Below are 21,965 nucleotides of genomic sequence, written 5' to 3'. Positions count from 1 at the left end.
TTCATTAGAAGTTGAGAAAGCAGCCCAATGTTGAAATTGTTTCATTCAGGCTTAATTCCTAAATGCTGACATTAATTGTTGTTCTGAAAATAGGCTGATCAGAAGAGAGGAAAGAAGCAAACAGCTAGAGAGACGAAGAAGAAGGTCCTGGCTGAGAGGCGCAAGCCCCTGAACATTGACCACCTTAATGAAGACAAGCTGAGGTAACATGTTTATCTTAATTTATGGAATGATATAGATATTTGGTTTTACTGTCCTGAAGTCTTCTCTGGTGATAAAATGAGGTAGAGGAGGGGGCCTTCCTTGAAATTTATCATGGGACACACTTAAGTTATGCCCTTGCTTAACCCGGAGAAATGGGAATATAGGGAAGTGTTGAAATGGTTTGGCAGCCCTCTAGCTCTGTTAGCCTCTCCTGCTAATTAGGGTTAGTTGCTTACAGGACTAGCTCTGGGATTAGCTGAACAAGCCTACAGAGTGGTATCTGTAGCATTCCCAGGGGTGAGTTGATGCTGGTAAGGTATGAACAGGATCTCCATGAAGGCTGGAGGTTTGGAAGCTAAGTGCTCTGGTGCAGAGCAATCATCCAATGATAGTTTGGACTGCACATGTTGGAGTTTACACATGATTGAAAGATGTAGGTGGCTCACCTCAGCCCTGACACAGATGAGATTGCACAATGGCAGCTGCTCTGCTTATCTGGGTGACCTTCAGAGTCCTCCTTCCTTCTTGTCTGATTCCACTGCAGTCTTATCTTTCATTAGGAGTTAGGGGGAAATATTTAGAGGAATTATGTTAATGTGTGACGCACACAAGACTGCAAGTCTAAAAGATTTGAAGGTGAGAAAAATGTGACCTTGAAAATGAGTAACTTTAAGAAATCAGAGAGGGTTTACAGGAAGATGTGTGAATGGGATTAAATAAAATTCATTATTAATGATGTGAAAACCATGGAAAATATTTTATATCATGTGTTTCTTCCGTCTTCCCACATAAACACACAGGGACAAAGCTAAGGAGCTGTGGGACTGGCTATATCAGCTGGAGACTGAAAAGTATGACTTTACAGAGCAGATCAAGAGGAAAAAATATGAGGTGAGTTGAGAGGCTATTTTGCTAATGGCACTGGGTTCAAAATGTAAAAATCTCTCTGATTCATCTAGCAAAAGTCATGTTGTGATATCATTTGGGTCTCCAATGACCCTTTGCAATATTTATGCAGCAAAATGCTTGGAACTGCATTCCCCTAACATACATACTTGAACGGAATTTCACATTTTAGATTAAAATTGAATACAACACTTCTAAGGTTTTCAGCGCCGCATGGAAAGGCAATCCCAATGGAAAATGGACACCCTGCCCTCTCCTGAAACGTTGTTCATTCTTGTTTATCTATAGGTAACTGTGGCCTGAAAATTCAGTAACTCTCAGTTCACACACCTCCATTGCAAAGTAATATTTTCAGATCCATCTTTGATTTCAAACTTGAACGTTGTAAGTTTTATTCCATCCCAGACAGATTACCTGTGGCCTGAGCTCTCTGGAGTCACTGAAAACTGTCTCCAGACAGAAGCACCTGGCTGAAGTGTCATATGGTAACAGAAAGAGGACATGTTTCCTTCACACTGTCACTGGATAGGGCGGCACTCACCCGCATTAGGTTTCAGTGGCTGAGAAATCCTACAGGATCTCTCTCTGTCTCGCTCTCATTTAACTCCCAGTCACACAGACACATGCTGACAGGCAGTGAGCAACACCAATGTAACTATGTCAATCTCTCTTAGATTTTAACAATGCGTTGCAGGCTGCAGGAGCTTTCCAAGTTGTAAGTACAATGAACTTGCCTGTGTCACAGCAGCAGCAAAGGCTACCAAATGCATGAGCCTGCCGCATGGTCAGAGCCAGGCGCCAGACGGGAGCTCTGGCACTTGGCTCCAAGTGCAGAGAGAAAAGAGAAAAACAGATCTTGTGTCTCGCTATTCACTTCCTTTTTCTCTCCCTTTCCATTCTTTGAAAAGGTATAAAGTGGTAATTTAGGAAAAGAGTCAAGAGTCCAACAGGGATTTGGTTGAAGAACTGAGCATGCGCTCTATTGAGAACACATTAAAATAATTCCCTATCCAAAATCAGGTATTGCATGCATCGGACTATCACCCTGATGCACCTAGGGTACAAGCAGAAACAGGGATACACATGTAATAGCTTGGACTACAGTGTATAGAGAATTCTATGGGGTTTGGAAAGCTTCTCCACCTTGTGGCACATGGTTATCTAGATCCAGAACACTGCAGAGGGCTAGCTTAATGATTACCAGCCAAGTGGGTGTGGAAAAACAGGAAATAAGGGAGTGCCAGGGGAGGGGTACCTGCTATGGTAATGAGACCTCTGCATAAACAAAGAGGTGGGTACCTGCTGATGAAAAACAAGGGAACAAAGTACAAAGAATGAGCAAAGCATAAGGAAAATGCACAGCTAGACATGGAAGAATAAAGGGAGGATAACAGCAGGAAAAAATGAGGAGAAAGGTAAGTGAAAATAGGAAAGAGAATGAAGGAGACACGAGCAAAGATGCAAGGGAGAGAAAAAGGAAGGAAGTGGGACACAGAGAAGTAGAGCCATTCTTTAGCTCCAGTGTCTGTTGCTCTTTGGTGCTTCATTGGAGAGTGAGTGTCATAGTCACGATCATAAGGTTATGACTGAAGGTAAGTATTAAGTGCTTGGGTCAAACTAAAGACAACTGATTCTCCTCAACACTTGGGGAAGATACTTGGTTGGAAAATAGCAGTTTAAACTGCTGTGACACATAATAAAACTTCCACAAGTAAGTACAAAAGCAAGTGATATGTTTACCTTTCCTTGCTTGTGTTGTCCTGTTCCTGGTAATATTTCAGTCTCTTATGTTTTTTTCTGTTTGCTGTGGAAAGACGTGAGCCAGTAATACCAGTTCTTGGAACAACCAGAATGTATGACTTTTGTTTTTCTTTTTTTTTGCACACTGGGAATGTCAAGTGTGACTTTAAATATTCAAAATTTGGGTCATCAATTCTTAGACTGGCAGAGCCAGTGCAGAATTTTGAATTGCACCAAAAGCAAAGCATACCTCATGGCAGGGGCATTTCTTCAGTCCAGGAAAACCGAGTTGAACACTGACTCAGTTACAAATGAGAAGATGAAGGGACAAAAGTCTCTATCACATCCTCGTGTTTTTTGGGCTTTTCCAGTACATGAGTCCCAGGATTTCAGTAATGAGTCCACACCTACAGACCAAGCTGAGTTACTAAGTCAGGCTATAATGTGTTTATCTCATGCAAGGTAGGTGTTTCCTCTCCTATGCATCAGGTCATCTTCTCTTATTAAATGAGTGTCTGGGAAAGTGGTGAGTGCTGCAAGATCCTCACCTCCTGCTCGGCCAGCCAGCAAAAGGTAATCCAGCAGAATGTGATAGCCATCTTCCATTCCTGATGTCCCCATCCAAAGATCACTGAAGATCTTTAGGTTTACGCAAACACTTGATGTATAGGAATAAGGGACGAGTGAGAAGGTGACATTGAAACATGCAGGAGCCATCTGAGAGCTTTCCACTTGGCCAAGGTGACATTAATTCCAGTTCACCTGCTTGCAGTTTGACATGTGAGTTCATAGGAGATTAATTTCAATATGTAGAAACACTTCTAGTGAGGGTTATAAAATTCTAGCTCTTCTGTCCCTTGACATGTGAAGGTGGTTTGCAGATTTATTGCCAAGAAGTAACATTTCTGTCCTTCAACCATGGGTGAGCTTTTCTTTCCAAGAGAGTACTAATTCCTCCTACAGGCACCTGTTTTGAGCACTTCAGCAGGTAAAATGCTCCTCTCCTTGAGGGAACAAGGTTTCTTTGTCTCTAAAAACCCTGGTCATGTATGTTGTTTGCAGATTGTCACCCTCAGAAACCGGATCGATCAGGCCCAGAAGCAGTAAGTATTTATATCCCCTTCCTAGCTCCTGGCTGGGGATATCTTCTCAGTGTTCAAATGTGTCACTTCAGCCTCAACACTGACATTTTCTTGTCGCAATGTAATGGGGCTAGAGATGGAAGGGCCACTCCCATCCTGCCTCACATTAAGAAAATGAAGGGGCAACTGAAGTGAATGTAACAAACACCTAACAAGAAAAAATCATGTTTCTTCACACCATACCTTCAAAAATTTCCTCTGCTTATTGTTGGGTTTTTCAAACACCTGACTGAGGTGCTTTGAATACTTGAGGGAATACAACCCTTGTTTATGAATGATAAACAAGTGGTTGCTAAGATTATGAGGAATGGTGTGTAACAAGACTAACGTAATGGGAATATTGTTGTGAGTTCTTTTCACTCATCATCTCTCTCGCACTTGCGTTCACCACAAGATTATTTCATTACTTCTTTGAGTCTATTATCTTTATTCTAAGCATTTTTAATGGATTGATGAGATACCAGGGGCAGACACAGCTTGAGGGTTAGAACATGCAGAAAACTAACTCTCACAGAGAAGTAACTGCAGGGCAGAAAGGGAGGAGAGCTCTCCAGTGGTGGGTTTGCTCTTTTCTGTGCATCTGTATCTTTTTACCAAAGTCATGCCAGGAATGAAGCAGTGATCTTTGGTGGTATCTTTGGATGACAGGAGTGACCAGTTACTGCCTTGCACTTCCCCAAGACACCCTGGCTTATCAAATGAATGTAACGCTGTGGGTTTGGTTGTAATGCCAAACATAAGGCTTGACCTTCCCGTGGTATTTTCTGTACAGAGCTGTAGGCTGATAAACCTCAGCAGAATGTGCAGCTGCAGAAGAATGCCAGGATTTATCTGGGTGTTCCTGTTCTTGTGGGGTGCTACCACACCACCCACAACAGGCCACTCCCTGCTTTTTCCCCCCAAAGACATGATACTCTCCCAGGATATCATCTGAAAAGGTTGCACTGGGATGCCCAGAGCTAATGAGATTTCTGTGTGCTTTAATTTCTATCCACACTAGACACTATCATTCCAAAGCAGTGCCTGCCAGTGTGTTATGCAAATGAGTCTCTTGCTTTAGACTTTATTAAATCTCCTTAAGCACACTCTAAAGGTTAGGTGTAACATCAAACATCACAGGTGTTTGTGGACATTAAAGGACTCTGTCTTTGTTTGAGGAGCTATGAAGTTCCTACACTGGGTTTTGAACCTTCAGAAAGGCTGGCAAAAGGGACATGAAACTCAATTTCAGATAAGCAGAAAGTGCATACCCTCTTTTATGTAAACCAACAATTTTTTCAAATATACCAAGCCTATCTTGGTCAAAGGTAAAGTATCCACTCTGTGTCTCTGTCACTGTGCTACAACCTTCTGTAAATATGGCTGGTGCTCTTGAACCAATCCATGGGGCAACACAAGAAAAATCTCCCCAGGTGCGATGTCCCCATGTTTTTCTTCTCCCTGGAGGAACCAGTGGTTCTCCCCACCACCTTGTGCTTGGTCCCCAACCCCACACTCTGCATGTGCTCTGGTTCAAGAAGCAGCCTCATCGTTGTGTGTGTGAGCTGGAAGGGTTTGGGGGTGTGCTGACCCCCACAAACCAAGGTGCTGCTCATGGGAACTAGTGCAGAATCTAACTCCACTAACTTCCTGCCTAGCCCCTTTCTGAGTTCAGGCTTCTCAGGCAGAAGGTAAGTGGCTTGCATGTAGGATTGCCCTTCTGTGTGCAAGAACCCTTGGAGAGAGTTTGCCTCAGGTGCTTTGAGTGGGGATGTAGCTGGACTGCTCCCACACACCATGAACAAGACAGGGATACTGACATGAGAGCAGGACTAAAAAATGGTTTGGATTCTTTTGGAGGCTCTGTCTCTCACAATACAAATAGCCATCCTGCCTTTGCTAGAGCAAAGCACTTCTTAGTTGTATTTAAATTAGTGTTCAGCTTTTTGCCTCCACTACTGAATGGAGCATCTGGGGAATTCTATCAGAGCTCTTTCATATTGAGCAAATTTCTCTAGACAGAGCTCTGAATCCTAAAATCCAGAGCATAGCCGATTTGTATTCAGAAAATATCAAGTCTGTGCCTGCATAGACCTGTTGCTTAGTTTGGAGACCACCTAGATTTCTACCCTGGTAATCCAGGAGTCTGGAAGGGTCCATCTCTTTCAGGCATGCACATCCTACCTTTCACACTAAGAACCTCAGGAGGAATATTTTTCCACAATATCAACAATATTTTTCTCAGGATGTGGTCAATGGCAGGTGTGCCCAGCATGTGAGAAGTGAAAGCAGATGAAACCTAAGAGTCAGAAATGCAGAGTGGCCACAGAGCCCTACTGCTTCCATCATGCTGACATGTTTTTCTTTCTTTTTTGCATTGTAGCAGCAAGAAGGCAGGAGCCAAGGGCAAGGTTGGTGGGCGCTGGAAGTAAAGAACCAGGCAGGATGGCCTTTAATGGTGTGCTGAACCCCTGCTGGTCTCCTCTTTCCTCCTTCACCGATCACTTGTGTTCTCATGCCTTAATGATAACAAAAATCAAATCAGCCTGGATTGGCTATTGCTGCTGCTTTTCTCCCTGGAGGGGTCTGGTGGCTTCCTCAGGCAAGGGGAAGCAGGTTCCCTGTGGAACTGGGATGACTCCTTGCTGGCATCTTCAATTCCTGCTGAGCATGTCCCTTATCCTCCTGACACCAACCCTATGCTGTCCTGTAGATTGCTATGTACAAATCTCTGGATTTTGTAAATAAAGCACAACCAGTACCTACTCCAATAACAGACCTCTGGAATGGTGTTTTGTATTTCATTTAACATCTTCCCATTCTCCAAGGATTCGGGAGTTGGTCCAAACCCTTACTTAATATCATTTGATCTATCTCTACAAGGGGGAATAGGCTCAGTGTCATCAGCAAAGACTCGGGACTGGGGGCCTGTTTTAAGCCATTGTACAGGCAGATACCAAGAGCTGACTGTTCTCAGGGAGTTCAAAATCTGGCTGCCAAATGTAGCTGAAATTGACTTCAAAGCTTGAGTGATGAAGTGAATCAAAGAATAGGGAATAAAGGAACAAATCTACAGAAGTGGTAGCTTTTAGCACATAGCTTTTATTAAATGCAGTAACAAGTGCAATAAAGAATGATTCATTCAAATATTACATTAAAATATTTATTGAGGCTGTTAGCCTGCATACAATATTAAAGTCCAATACTGAAGTGTGAATTACTTGGTTAATTCAATGTAGATGTCAAAACAGAAGTGGCTGTTACTAAATTTGAGATGCAAGCTGTTCTGTAGGACCTCTTGTCTTTGCCAACCCTTGAACTGCCCTGGTGGAGGGAAGCCCATCATCCCATGTTTCCACATTCCTGTTTCTGGTGGCTGTGTGCCTACGCCGGCTTTCTGTTGGAAAATGCTGAAGTTTCATGGACTCATGAGTGGTTTAGGGAAGATCATATAGTTCCAATTCCTCTGTCATGGGTAGGAACTCTCATTAGACCAGGCTCCTCATAACCCCATCCAACATGGACCTGAACACTACCAGGGATGGGGCATTCACAGCTTCTCTGGAGAGCTTGTTCCAGTGCCTGACCACCTTCCCGGTAAAGAATTTCATCCCAACATGTAATCTAAACCTGTTCTCTCTCAGTTTAAAAGTTGACCCTTGTCCTGTCATGGGATACCTCGGTAAAAAGTCCCTGTCTTTCTTATAAAACCCCCCTACATACTGAAAGGTCACAATCAGCTCTCCATGGAGCCTTTCCCTTTCCTGGCTGCACAACCTCAGCTGTCTGCCTGTCCTCACAAGGGAGGTGTCCTAGCCCTTCCAGCATCCGTGTGGCCTCCTCTGGACCTGACCCAGCAGCCCTGTGTGTGTTGGGCTGGGGTCTCACCAGCGTGGAGGACAGGAGGAGAACCAGGACAGGACCCCAGCAAAGGCAGACAGCACTGCAGAGTCACAGAGAGACAAGATTTTCGCATTATCACAGAACTGTTGGGGTTGGAAGGGACCTCTGGAGATTGTTCAGTCCAATCCCCCTGCTATGGCAGTGTCACCCAGAGCAGGTGGCACAGGGATGTGTCCAGGTGGGCTTCAGTATCTCCAGGCAGTGAGATCCTACATTCTCCCCTGGCCAGCTGCTCCAGGGCTCTGCCACTCTCAGTGTGAAGATATTCCTCCTCGCGTTGAGGTGGCACTTCTCGTGTTTCAGTTACGGCCATTGCTCCTTGTGCTATCGCTGGGCAGCCCTGAAAAGTCTGGCACCGTGCTCCAAGCACCCGTCTTTGAGATATTCGTACGCGATAACGAGATCCTCTCCGAGTCTTCTCTTCTCCAGACTAAACAGCCCCAGCTCCCGCAGTCTCTCCTCTTAAGAGAGATGCCTCAGACCCCTCCTCATCTTCCGGGCTGCGCAGGGCCGGGCCGGGCCGGCTTGGGCACAGCGGCCCCTCCACAGGGCCCCGCGGCCCCGGCCCGGCCGAGGCCCTGCCGCGCTCCTCCGCGCCACCAGGGGGCGCCGCCGCCCCGCCGGAGCCGCTCTGGCGCGGCTGCTAGCGCGGGGCTCGGCCATGGCGGCGGGCGCCAGGAGGGCCGTGTGAGCCGAGCGGGGCGGACGGGACGGGACGGGCGGCGGTGCGGCGGGATGAGGGCCGGGGGGGGGGCTCATTCGGGGCACGGTGTGGGGGGCAGGCCGGTCAGTGAGCGGCGGCGTGTTCCCGCAGGTACCCGCTGTTCCAGAGGGGCGGCCCGCAGCTGCGGATCTTCCGTCCCAACTTCTTCATGCTGGCGGTGCGGCCCGGCGTGCCCCAGCCCGAGGACACCGTGCAGTTCCGCGTCTCCATGGAGTGAGTGCGGGCACGGCTGCTGCCTGAGGGCTCAGCGCTGGGGGCCGAGTGCCGCGGCAGGGAGGGAAGGGGCTCCTGCAGCGGGCAGACCCTGCAGAGGGCGCTGATTTAATGAGGAGCTTTGCGTGGCTCCTGTCCCCCAGTGTGAGTGAGGCTCAGCCTTCCCAGGGACGGGCTTGGGAAGAAGGAAGTGCCTAGAATTCGATCCAGGGTAAGCAAGGTGGTATCCAGTTATTTGTGAGGACTCTTGCAAGGTGGTATGCAGTTATTTGTCAGGACTCTTTCAGCCCGACCAGTTTGCTGGCACGCATTAGAGCCCATAAGGCTGTGGCAGGTTCTGGTAAGATCAGCAGCACCTACTCAGAATAAAGAAAGGTGTCTCAGGTTGGGCAAGCCTGCTGAACACAGAATATGCCTGGCAGTTTGAATGTTGAGGCTACAGAGGATAAATATTTGACAGTTGTTACAGTTTATGGATCATAAATCGCTGTAGCAGTGTGTGGTCTAGGTTGAGTTTACACTTTCATGTCATAAATCTGTCTTCGTTAAAGCAAGAAGAAATATTTATTCCTCAGTATCAACCAGTCTCTAGTTTATTTTGTTTCAATATTTACACTTTTTTTGCTTTCTTTCCCCAAAATGTTTTTTCATTGCCTAGAATGACAAAATTGGATATCAGGAATTACCTTGAAAGAATATACAATGTGCCAGTAGCTGCTGTGAGGACCAGGATACAGTATGGTAAGTGCAGTTGAGTAATGCAGAGGGATGAATACAGCATCCCTGTGCAGCCAGAGTAGACTTTTACCTTTCAAAAGATCTGTTAGATTTCAGCAGACTTTGGTTGCAGTGGTTCCAGGTGCTTAGCTGGTGATGTCTTGTAGCATACTTGCTTATTCATCCCTTCAAATAAACATGCATCACTTCATATTTGAATGCTGTGATTAAATGATATAAGTTTCACTCTAAAAAGAAAAATCTGAATTTAAAAAGGCTGATCATCCTGACAGTTATGTAGCTTGTGCTTTTGTAGTTACTACTGTTTCTCCTTGAAGACCAGTGGGTGTCTCCCTTCAGAAGGAACTGCTTCATGTGTTTTAATGCAAGTAGTAATTAAACTTAAATTCAGCTGTAGCCTTCATTTTAAAAATGAGCTGAGATTAGCTTGCATGCACACACAGGAGGTACTATGGTCTAACAAAAGGCAAAGTTTGTAGAGCAAAGAAAAATGCTCTCTCGAACCAGTAGATAATGTCAGAAAAACATCTTTAATGTTTTTATCACCTGTTGTTACCAAATTTCTGCTACAGACTGGAATGTTGCCACTTGTGGTATTTCTCTCCTGTCCAACACCTAGAAACAGCAACAACAACAAAAAACACTCAAATGTCCATCAAAAGCCCAACAAAAAAAAAACAACAAACAGCCCAAGAGAAAAAGAAAAAACATTCCTAGTTTAACCTATGCTGAATTCTGACTTGGAGGCAGAGGGACTCATCTCCAATTGAAATAAGATCAATTTAGATAATGTCACCTTTACATATGAATGCTTCCTTCCCCAGAGCTTCTCTGACTGCAGTTTGGATGCAGTCAAAAATATTTTTCTTTTTTTTTTTTTTCATGTTTATTTACATTTTTGATTACCAGGCAGTGTAATTATTGGGTGGAGAGTGACTTATTGGTTAGGACATCTTTGAGGTCTGGGTTTTTCATGTAGTGACTCTATGAAAGGAATTGTCTGTTTATGATGGTAAGATAAAGGATGATTTTAAAAGGAATAGGAAAAAAAGACCTTTAGTAGTGAAAAATGGAGGATAAAAGAAAAAGCTTCAAAATAAGGTTGTAAAACTCTTAATTTACAAGGGAAGGAAAAAAGGAAAAACCCTGGAAGTATAATCTGTAATATGCTTGTGTGAAAACCAGAATTGAATTAAGTCATAAATACCAAACACATGTAGTTCCAAACAGCACTGAAAAATAGCCATGCTTGTCCTTATAACCATTTTGCCCCCCTCTGCTAATTTTAGGTGGTGGTATATAGTCAGGGATTAAAAAGGGTTAGAACTCCTAATAATCTGAGAGCTTTAATGTCTGCTTAACATGAAGGGGTGAGTTGTCCAGCATGGTTGGAGGAGGTTGAGGTGCTTTAGTTTGTTTGGATGTGGAATATAATATCCTGGTGTATAAACAATAGATCCAGCTCATCAGCTGAATACAAAAAATTGTCAAGTTTAAAGCTACTTAGTGGTAATTTTCTCCTTGTCTTGCTGAAGCTGTGGATGTTGGGAGAGCAGTTTATCACCCCTGGCCCCTCCTTGGGAGACTTTTCTCCTTGCTTCTGTGCAGACTTTGTTTGTGAAGGCACAGTGGCAGCAGGCTGGTGTTGCCTTCTTTCCCTGCCTGTAAATGAGGAGAGCAGTGTCCACCAGTTCCAGTACCCTTTAATAATTGTGAGACTGTGCTGCTAGTGAAGGAAGAGTTTTCCTCCTAACAATAAATCAGAGATAGCTAAGTCCCTCCTTCAGCTTGGCCTTGCTTTGGAGAGTTCAGAAGTCCTGGGAAGTAAAAGGTGGGGTTCTCTTCATTCCTGCAGGTGCAAACAACAAGAGGAATCACAGGAATCAGAGAGTGAAGAAGCCAGATTACAAGGTCGCCTATGTACAGCTGGTGAGTTGAGTTAACTTGGACACTTGTGAGGAAAGAGGAGGGCACTGTTAACCAGCCAGCTGAAAGTAATGGCCAGGGAGTTGTCCTGGTTGGCTGAATATTTCTGCCAATCCTCTAACAGTGAAAGTTTCTTTTAACACATTCCAGAATGTAAAAAGACTTAAATGACTTGCTCTAAAGATCAAATTCAAACAAAATAAGTCCCGTGTTGGTTTGAGGTCTGTCTGTAGGTTGTGGACTGATGTCATAGGGTTCTGCTTTGCCAGAGAGTTTCATGCTGACCCTGTACTCTGTGTGCTGGAAGGTTCACAACTTGTGTGGTTGATTGCTGAAATGTCCAGTAAGTGAAAGAATATATTGTGAGGGTAGGGAACTTCTTATTAAAGGTCTTTGAATTTCAGAGAAGACTAAGGCTTATTCCTTGGGGAGCCTTTAGTCATGTCTAAACAAGCTTGCTTTGTGGCTGAACCGGACTCTGAAACATACATTGGTTGCCCAGTGGAAAAGGAGCTTCATGTTCTTGTAAATTTCTTTCATAACAGGACTAATTTATAGTTTAACCTTCTGTCAGGCTTACCTGTCTTTATGCAAAAAAGCAGTGCAACCAGTGACAGAAAACCTCTTCACATACCAAAATGACATTAAAGGGATGGTATTTATGGTTGTAAAACCAGAAGCTCAAAATTGCAGTTGGCAACATAACGTCACTGTTAAATTAACTCTGTCTTGGAACAAGGATTCAGTGTTGGAGGAGCACTCTCTGACCCTAAAGACTGGCTAAGATTTCATATGGACTGGGGGTCAAACTCAAGAGGCACAAACAATGGGAAATCTGGTTTTTAATATTTCAACGTTTAAATATGCTTAGAAGTTTTTTTCTAAGCCCCTTCTGGGAAGGGGAATAGAAGGAAAAGTGAGGATGAGTGTTCTTTTAGACAGCCCTTACCTAATTTAGGAGAATAGTGTAAAGTGCAATGTTACTAAAAAGTAACAGTTATATTTAGATGAGGAGTTACTTTGCTTTACTTTGCTGAAGTTAAAGGCAACCTCATCTCTGAGGATTTTACATCACTATGGCTAAAACACACATTCCTTTTTTCAAGGAATAGTTTGCTTTGGTGAGCAGATTCTCCCTCCTGGATTGTGCTAGGTTTTTGTTTGCTGGAGAGCAGAACTGCATGATAAGGAAGTGAATGCTTGAATTGATGATGTTGTATCTCACAAGTTGCTTTCCCTGAGTGTTGTTCGTTTTAGAAGGTAGTTGCAGGCACTTTCCATTGCCACAGCCTCCTGCTAGTGACTTCCTTGCTTTTAGAAACTTGTTTCCCAACACTGAGGCAGACAGGGGTTTCTAGTGAACTGTAGTTCAAATTCTGTTTCACTGTAATGCAGTCTTGTGTTCTGTGTCTGCTGAGGTGAGAAGGAGGTAGTGTGCAACCCATGGATACTCAGGGGGAAGGAGTGGGAAGCAGAATGCTGCTGCTCTGTTGGACTGAGAGGTTTAAGGCAGTGCCTTTGTGTGTTTATTTCACATTCAGCCTCTCAACCTAGAATAATTGCCATAACCTTAAGGGTTGGTCAGCCCAGGTGTGGAGATTTACCTAAACTAGCTTGGTATTGGAGGCAGGTGCACAGGAGTAATTTGGTTGTTCTCCAGCCTCCCATTTTGTCTTCTGGGCAATTGCCAGAGCCCTGTTGCACTGTGGCTGGGCTCTCATAGTACATGGGACAGCAAGAGTCCCTTATTGCCTTACACTGTAGTCACCATAATAAATTCTTAAGGAATGCCATGTTTTCCATCTCTTCCATGAACAGGGTCAGGGGACACTTTTTGGTGGTGTTTTTCATGTCAAGGGAGGGAATCCTGACCGTTCACTAAACTCTTGCCTGTGAAGCTTGATGTCTGTGTTTTTTCCTCACCTCATTCCTGGTCTCTTTGGTCTGTTTTATTTCCTATTGTTGTTGTGGTCTGTTAATTTTATTAACATTTAGGTTTCTTTATTCCTCCCCCTTTCTCTTTTTATTTTTGTTTGTTGCTTTTCATCACTAGCTCTGATGTCTCAGACAATGAGCTCTCAGCTCTGTGTTCACACCAGCTTGAAACTGTGGGTGAAGCCAGAAACCCAGTGTCATTTCTGAATCTAAAGGGTTTTCCTTCGTCTCATTCATGGTGTGATCAGGCCATTACAGGCCCCATGCAGTCCATTGTTACTATCTGCCTAATTTAGGAAAGTCTTTGGTAACCACTGTAAAATCCTTATTTTCATGAGAATTAGTTTGCATCTGCCATGACTCAGAGTAGCTGGGCTTTCCCACCATTTTTACCAGCTGTGTTTTCTCTCATTAATCCAGTTTCAAGTTAAAACTGCTTATGACTGGAAAAATACAAATGTGTTTTTGGAAGCTCTTGGGTTGATCTTTCTGTTGCCCACTAGGTGGAAGTGTTGCTCTTTCCAGTGTGACTTTGCAGCTGTGGTGCAGTTTACCTGAATGAAATTGAGTTCATTCTCATGAGCAGTTATGTTTCTCTGCTTCATAAACCATCACCTTATGTGTCCCAGTGCAACACACACATCCTTTGACTTACTGCAAGTGTCTCAAAGGTGGAAGGTGTATGAAGTCATAGTCAACATGCCCTTAGGTGTCAGACTAGTGCCCCAGCTGTTCCACATGTAAGCATTGTTGTCCTTTCTTTTCCAAATACTATTTCTTGGAGATTCAGAACTGTTTACTTTATTCTCAGGCGGTAACTGGACAAATAAGTGATCTGTCCAAGCATAATATTTTCACACTAAAAAAATACCTCAAATCATAGAAGGCTGTGGATCAACAATATCTTGCCATTCCAGAGCCTGCTTGCCTTTTTTCCCCTTTTGGAATGTGGTGAGAAAGGTTTAAGTTAGAGACTTATGGCCCTGTGTTATCAAATGCTACTTTTCTACACTGTTCTATTCTTTAAATTAAACCCAAGTTTTATATCTTTGCAAACTAGATAAAATATGTGTAATACGGCAGCCTTTCTATTTACTCCAATATAGCTATAATTATTATAATGAAAATAAAAAAAAAAAAATAGAAGAAAAGAAAGCCATTGGGAAACTTTGCAGTTGCCTTAACATCGGGGAAATTAGAAAAGAACAACAACATCCCCTCCTTTTCCTCCTTCAGTGTTCTCACTGGTTTAGCTTAACAGGTGTTAGTACCCGTGGGAGCACAACTGTAGACAAGCCTCTGGAATCCAGACCTATTTTTAATTAAACCTGTTTTGAGAAATGGAGTGGAGATGGCTGTAAAAAGGAGGCTGACCTTGTCAGCGTTAGGACTAACACCTATTTAGCTGCTTGAATGATGGCACCGGTGGGAACGTTTTTGCAAATACTTTCTCCTCAACCCCCGTTTAGAGTATCCTGTACACTCGCAGTAGTTAGCCTATTTGCACATCAGATGTGACAGCAGTTTTCTTTTGAATTCAGAGGAAACTTGGATGATCATATGCAGTGTTGCTCCTGAGTGGATTTTGGAAGTTGCTTTCTGTGCTGTTTTGCCATACGTTTTAGCATCAGATGTTACCACTGCAGTAGTAGGAGAATTGTTCAAATGCCCTGGATTATTAAACTTAACTGCATTTGCTGCTACTGCTGGACTGCATCCCATGCTTTTGGGAGTCCAACATTTTTGTAGTTAATGATACAATAAACATCACTTTTCTGTTAATTCTGAAGGACAGTAGTAAGTGCTTCAATTATCCAAATAACCAGAAGATCTCACAGTTGTTTACATGATCAGTGTTTGCTGCATCATTGCTGCACAGTAATATCTGTGCTGCTTTTCAGGGGACTCAAAGGTCAGAGAAGTATAAGTCAATTTGTGCTGGGTAATCCTTCCAGCAGTTTTGTGACGTGAGGCTCGGCAGTGGAAAGGCCAGCACTTGACTTCATAGGCTTAATTATGGTCACTTAACCTCTCATTAAAATGAATGGAGGCAATATGTACCACTGCTGTGATAACTCCTTAGACAGACTCCAAGAACAAGGTGTGTTTTCACCCTTTCTTAGGATAAAGGCTTGAAATCTAAAGGGAAAATACATGTTTGGTGCTTAGGTCACTTTTTTCATGAAGTATGTTACTAGCATTTAGCAAATGAATCCTCATAAGGCTTTGTATATAATTCCCTTTTATTTTTGGGTAATGCTGAAATGAGGATTAGAGGAGTAGCAGTTTAATGGGTCCCATTTCTGTTATCTGAACACTCTCACTTGTGAGACCATCCATTTCACTTGTGCATGGCCTCAGAATCTGTAAGAAAAAGGAAGGTCTCTGGGAAAACCCCAAACTGAGAACAACAATGTATAAAATCATCATGTTGCCTTTACTTTTTTATGTGTTCAGTGCCACCTCTGACTTGCTTTGTTTGGGGCTTTTTGTTCCTTTTTTTTAATAGTATCGTAAGGCTTCACTTGAGAGTGAGGTGAACACATGGTGATAGAGCTTACCCTGACAAATTCCAGAGTATCAGGGGATCACTTCACATTGGTGAAAAAGATCTTTTGCTGTCAGTGCACCACTCAGTTCCATGCAAAATTACTTTTTTTCCAGTGTCTGTCTTTTTCACAGGATTTTCTTTTAGCACAGCTGTATTGAGTAGAAAGGTGGTGTTATCTTCTCCCCTTTTCTCTGTGCTTCTAGCTAAGGTAATTATGCTGGCAGAAGTTCTAAAGCAGAAGCAAGTTCTAGCCTTTTTAAAGGTTATTTCAGCTTATGATAATTTCAGTAATTCAGCAATTAAAGGGATAAATAGCTTGCAAAAGGTAAAACTATGGACAAATGCAAGATTTTCAAGTAAGGCAGAATCTTCCTTTCCGGTTGGAAATGCCAGCACTCCATGTTCTAGCAATTTGTAAACCAGATAAACCCTGATGAACTTGGTAACAATTGCTTGCTTTATTCCAGCGAGGATTTCATTGAGGGTGCATTTATCATATGGTTGTCAGATGGTTGCTGTATAGAAGGAAAAGCTTTTGCAAAGAAGTTGTTTAAGGAAAAGCAACACTGTGTAAAGGAGTGACAATCCCTCTGTCCCTTTGGTAGGCTTTTTTTTAAGGAGGTGGCATATGAGCTTGAACCTCAGTAGCCTCTGGCATTATGTGGAAGATGCATTGAGTGTAAATATGCCTGGACAGACTCACAATCCTTTATGTAAGTTGATGCCTTTTGGTATTTTTGAAATTTTGAAATACCCAAGATACAGGCTTCTTCTGAAAACTAGCTACTGAGCATGCACAACAGCTATTTTTCATACAGCTTTCATCACTCCAGAGCCTTACAGTGCAGTATTACTGCAGAGTATTGTTACTTAAGATTTATCAACCTTCAGTTCTCAGGGTGTAATGTCTTGGCTGTTTCAAATCGTGTTTGGCTGCCAGCCAAAATCAGAATTTCTTCACAAAACAAGAGCTGGAAAGAGCCAACTAGTCTGTGCTGATTTTGATTTATTAAAAGACTCCAGATACAGATTGACATTTTCAGCTCAATATTTGACTTCCACCGGCCTTGAAATGGGAACTGTGAGCACTTTGATAAACAGCTTAAAGGTTTGTCTGGTTTTGCTACAGCCTCTGTGTGTGTCTTTTTTTCCTGGTTTTGCTACAGCCTCTGTGTGTATCTTTTTTGCTTTCTTTCCTCTTTTTAAAATAATAACAGTTTTGCAATGCTTAGTGAATTACGGTGGATGTTGTTAGTATGCTTTAGGGACAGCTTTCCTTCATTCTCCAATAAGGGAAATGCATTGGTCCTGGAAGCATACCAGAAGGAAAGAGCTGCATAACAAGAACAGTCCCTTACTACACTGTTACCAGTATAAATAGTTCTCAGATTTTCAGTGGAGGTGGTGTGCCTACCATGTCAGCCTGAGTTGTTTTCTGACTTGTTTAACTAAAATGGCTTCCTCTCCAGGGCAGACAGGTCTGTAGTATGGGCCCTGTCTGTTCTGTAGGTCCTGCAGGGCTGAGTGACCTGCCCACAGCACAGTAAAAACACAGCAATTTTTTGTAATATTAGCAAATTCCTTTCCAAATGTTTCAGTGTGCTAAAATCCTGGGCAGTGCTTGGCCTCAAGGGTGCTTGTTGCTGATCCTAGTACAGGAAGAGGTTCAGTAGGCTGCAGCTTTGGGCTTGCTCAAGGACCCTGGTAAGGCCAGCTTCTGTGCCATGAAATGGGACTGTGCTTTAGCTGTCAAAGGACAGCTTTTATGAGGATACTTGTTGGTAATTTAAAGGTACAAAAGAACTGAAACCCCAAGAGTGTACAGCAGTGGAAAGGAAAACCTTGATATGTTCCAGTTGAGCTTATCCAGGCTAAAATCAAGGAAAAAGCAATGTACACAGCAGCTGCCTTGTTGTTTTTGTAGTATGGTCAGGCTCTTAGGAAACCCCCAAGAAGTATGCACTACAAAAACAACCGGAGCATTGCTGGGTAGAGTTGGTATTTTGTAGATTCCAGTCTGGGTAATCTCATCTGGGATAACACATGCTTTTTCTCTCCAAAGCATATGAGGTTTAGATTTTTTCACACCTGTTATTTGCTAGGTTGAGTGTATATGATTAAATAAAACATAGCAGACATTCAGCTGGGTCAGGGACGTGGTGATGGTTCTGTTGGATTTATTTGTGTCATATTTCTGATCCCAGAATGAAGAGTAGGTATGCTGGGGAGTGCTCCTTTCATGTCCTTTATGGAACCATTTCATAACTGAGCCTCTTGTTTGGATGTATTTACTGCATAAATTCAAATACTGGCTGATCTGAAAAAAAAGCCAAACCCACCTGTTTTCATCTGAAGCAGTTAAATGCTTTTCTTGAGATTTCTGTATGCAGAATGCTGCCAAAGAAGTTAATGTATTGTAATGTTTCTAAGTGTTTTGGAGAGTAATTTTAGGGTTATGGGTGGCCAGTTAAAAGTTTTATTATGCAAAGTCCCATACCGAATGGAAGAGCTGATATTGTTGAGTTTAATGAAGTTATGCTTAGAGCAAACACCACTAAAAATAAGTAGGTAATGTTAATGGGATAGTACATTTCCACAGAAAAATGGTTTCCTGCTGTTAGATAAAAACCAGAGACCAAGCAACTGTTTATTTTCCAAGTGGGAGACATAGATCTGATGATGATGTTTCACTAAGATCACTTGTCTGATAGGCAGAATGACTGATGCAGATGTAATCACTTTAATCTCATTAGTGATATATTAGACAGATTGTTCCCACTGTAATTGTTTTACACCATAGTCTTTATGTCTGTTGATAAGAGACCTCTGATATCTGTTATTCCTTATTCCCACATTACACCCTCCAGTAACAGCTGCTAGGAGTGCTCTCTGTTATCCTTAGCTGAGATCTAAACAGCTACAACCGCTACTCATATCCTGAGTGTTAACATAATGAATGCCTGCTCCACTGTGTATTTCCCTGGTGGTGGTACTTTAACAAAATCACTTGTTTTGCTCATCTTGCTTTTGCTGTTGTGTGACTCACACAACATGTCTGAGTTGATTCAAAGTCTTTGAAGAGATGTCCACCTCCTGATCATTCATCTGTTAAAAAAACCCAAGATGTCAGTATCTTAAGTAGCGCACAGGAGGAGATGTTAGCTTTTGAGGAGAAGGGACGTACATATACCTTGGGGACGTGGGTGGAAAGAGATTTTGGGAGGTCACAAGGTACAATTCTGCACTAGCTGAAAATTCAGGGTGGTGTTTCACCCTAAGATCATAGCTACTGCAGAAAGGCTGGAATGTTTCTCTGACCATTTGTTTTCTCTTTAGGGCCAAGGACAAACCTTTCAGTTTCCCAACCTATTTCCAGAGAAAGAACAAGACACAGAAACTCGCTCTTTTGATGACTTCAAGGATAAATATATGGAGAAAGAGAAGCAGAAGGAGGAGGGTGACCCCAGACGAGGTGGAGTCCCTGATTGGTTTGGACTTTGATGTAACAAGCCAGCTGCCTTCCTTTAGGCTCAGAGGGATTTTGATTAGCACAACTTGCACTCTTCTCTTCCCTTCTTGTAATGACTGAATGTTTATTCTTGAGCAGCCCTTGCTAGCGTGTTTTTTTCTCTGGCTGTTTGTACATGACTACAACAAAATGCCCCTGAAGAAATAAAAAGGTAAAATAAATCTGACTGCACCAGGCCTTTTGTGTGAACTTGTGGACTATTTCTAGAACGTGGAATTCCTTGTTGTCATTTCTGACTATGAGAGTGTCATTGTGCTTACCTTTTTCGTGCTGCTGCAGGTTGTTTTGAGTAGAAATAGGCTGTTTAATTTCCTAGGATACATGCAGTTTCTATTGACTAGAATGTCTAAAAGTCAACATAGGTTAGTCAGAAATGGACATGGAAGTGTAGAAAACTGGACTATAGGCTCAGGGTGTAGGGTTCCCTTAATTGTTACTTAGTGGGTCCCACTATCTTACTGCCTTCCTTGCAGTGACCCCTCCTGTCCTAGAGAAATGCATGTGATCTTAATGTACTCTTGTAACACTTGTGTGGCATTTTGGGGACAGGGTTTATACAGCAGGTTTGGGACTGTGCACATGTGTGTTTGATCCCCTTAAACATCAAGAAGCAGACCAATGTGGTGCACGTCTCTGCTTGCTGTTGTGCAGTGCAGGTAGCTGTTCTCTGTGACCAGCCTGCCTTAGGAATGTTTACTGGCATAGTTGTGCTGGTTTCCTTCCCCACTCCACAGCTACCTTGCAGTACTGGCAAGTGTCCTGTGTGGACACAGTTGTATTGGCATGGAAATGCTTCTGCCAGTGTAGCCTGTGTTGTGCTGAGGACTAATAAAAAGACTCCTTTTACTTTCTCTGGTGTAACTCCCTCTGCTTCCCAGTTACTGATGCCAGCATAGTGGTAGAACTTTTCTCGGCCTTCTGGGCTGCCACGTTCAGTGTTTTCATTTCTTGGCTCTGTGGCTGTTTCTCCTCGCTCTGATGAGGATATTTCCTCTTTTTCTTTGTCAAGTAACGTGCTCTGCTGTTGTGTCAGAAATAGTGGGGGAAAAGGAGGGCTAGGAAGGAATTCACAGATAGAGAAGGGTATCTCTGCAGGCTGTTTGCTGCAACACAGCATGTGCAGGGTTAAATGTATAGCTGATGTTCCCCTGGCTTTTGAATTCTGCCACTTGGAGAAATTGGCAGGGCAGTGAGTGAGCCCATGCCTTCAACGCTTCTACCCGGGTACTCTCCTTTATTGTTCTGTGTCTCAACTTCTTGTTTGGACAGCTAGCAAGATGTTTACAAGGAAACAGCTGTTCTCCAGAGAGTCAATCCAAGTAGGATTTTACGCACCCCCTTCTGTTCATTAGTCACCTCTTTATCCCTGCTACTTTCCTTGTGCATGACAGTCCACCTCCTTCTGTGGTTTGCTGCTTACACCCCCCTCTCTGTCCACTTTCCAAGGGGGATCATGTATGATCTAAGTTAGCTGGTACTTAAACAGAGAGATGCTCTTAGAGAGGAGGGAGGTAAGGGAGGATTTGCTACTCCCAGCCTGCCAGCAGAGTTGCAATAGCAGATATGGAAAAATACTGACTTCACTGAAAACAGTTCATGTGTTTGGCCTATCTGCAAAGGCAACATTTCCAGAGTTTTGTAGTGACAGATGAAACTCCAGGTTAAATCAGGAGCTGGCCTGCAGATTTAAAGTAGGGTGACTGAATTTGTCTGGGTGCAAGGATGTCTCTGCTGTACACAGTCTCCTCCTCCCCCCTCCTTTGTTTAATACATTTTTTAAAGGAGCTGTTTCTCAAACTCACAGATCAGTATGGTGATGACCTACATTGCAACTTGGGCTATGTTCCTTCAATATAATATTATGGAATTTGCTATTTGTTCTTCACTGTCCTTTGTGGTTATTTCCAATGTGAGTAACTTGATCTTTTTCACCATAGTGAAGATAGAAAGGGCTCATCTGGTGCTGCCATACGTCTTCCTAAGTGGTTGGTCAGCTTTGAGCAAGCAGACAGTCAGGTATATTAGTTCTGGATCAATGAGGCTGCATTGGGTGTAACAGCAAAGATAGATTTAAGCATCATCCTCTGCCTTCCCTATTAATGGTCAGGAGGTGTTGGAGTTGCCAGTTTCTGTACTGGTGTTGAGGACCCAAGGTGAGTGAAATTTATTTGCAGTCCCAAATGTGCTCTAGGCTCTGTGAGTATCTAAAGCCCCTGTGCAGGTCTACCATGCTTTGCTACTCTGTGATTTCTCCATGGGCAATTAATTTCTAGCTCATGTTCAAGGCAGGTTTCTGTTTAGAGTAGCATGAAAGGGAAGAGATGCAAATACACCCATATCTGTATGAAGCTGCTGTAATCAAATTCTGGCAGATACTCAAGCTGCATAAGACAGAAATGATGTAATCCTATAGAAGGGTTTGACTTGGAAGGGGCCTAAAAGATCACCAAGTTCCAAGCCACTGTTACTGGGCAG

At 43.2% G+C, this 21,965-nt stretch overlaps 2 protein-coding genes across 5 annotated transcripts in view; both read left to right on the top strand.

Annotated features, from left to right (window-relative positions):
* TNNT3 (troponin T3, fast skeletal type) overlaps nt 1–6,749 on the top strand; it is a 30,122-nt gene extending 23,373 nt beyond the window's left edge. For 3 of the 4 annotated variants that reach the window (XM_063158654.1, XM_063158650.1, XM_063158653.1), the window contains 4 exons: nt 94–203; nt 1,005–1,095; nt 1,785–1,825; nt 6,355–6,749. In XM_063158654.1, the coding sequence (XP_063014724.1) occupies nt 94–203; nt 1,005–1,095; nt 1,785–1,825; nt 6,355–6,403 (291 nt within the window). In that variant the 3' untranslated portion in view covers nt 6,404–6,749. Of the gene's footprint in view, nt 1–93; nt 204–1,004; nt 1,096–1,784; nt 1,826–3,912; nt 3,954–6,354 lie in introns of all 4 variants that reach the window. The other variant, XM_063158651.1, reaches the window with a different exon arrangement.
* A 1,750-nt stretch (nt 6,750–8,499) lies between these two features.
* Nucleotides 8,500–19,666, top strand: MRPL23 (mitochondrial ribosomal protein L23). Its single transcript, XM_063158648.1, has 5 exons — nt 8,500–8,561; nt 8,689–8,811; nt 9,470–9,552; nt 11,405–11,478; nt 19,298–19,666. The coding sequence occupies exons 1-5, from the start codon at nt 8,536–8,538 to the stop codon at nt 19,460–19,462; spliced, it is 471 nt and encodes a 156-aa protein (XP_063014718.1). The 5' UTR covers nt 8,500–8,535; the 3' UTR covers nt 19,463–19,666.
* The last annotated feature ends 2,299 nt before the right edge of the window (nt 19,667–21,965 follow it).

The sequence above is a fragment of the Melospiza melodia genome, chromosome 6, assembly GCF_035770615.1.
Source record: "Melospiza melodia melodia isolate bMelMel2 chromosome 6, bMelMel2.pri, whole genome shotgun sequence".
NCBI classification, from domain to species: Eukaryota; Metazoa; Chordata; class Aves; order Passeriformes; family Passerellidae; genus Melospiza; species Melospiza melodia.
This window is presented reverse-complemented; position numbering and strand designations above follow the sequence as displayed.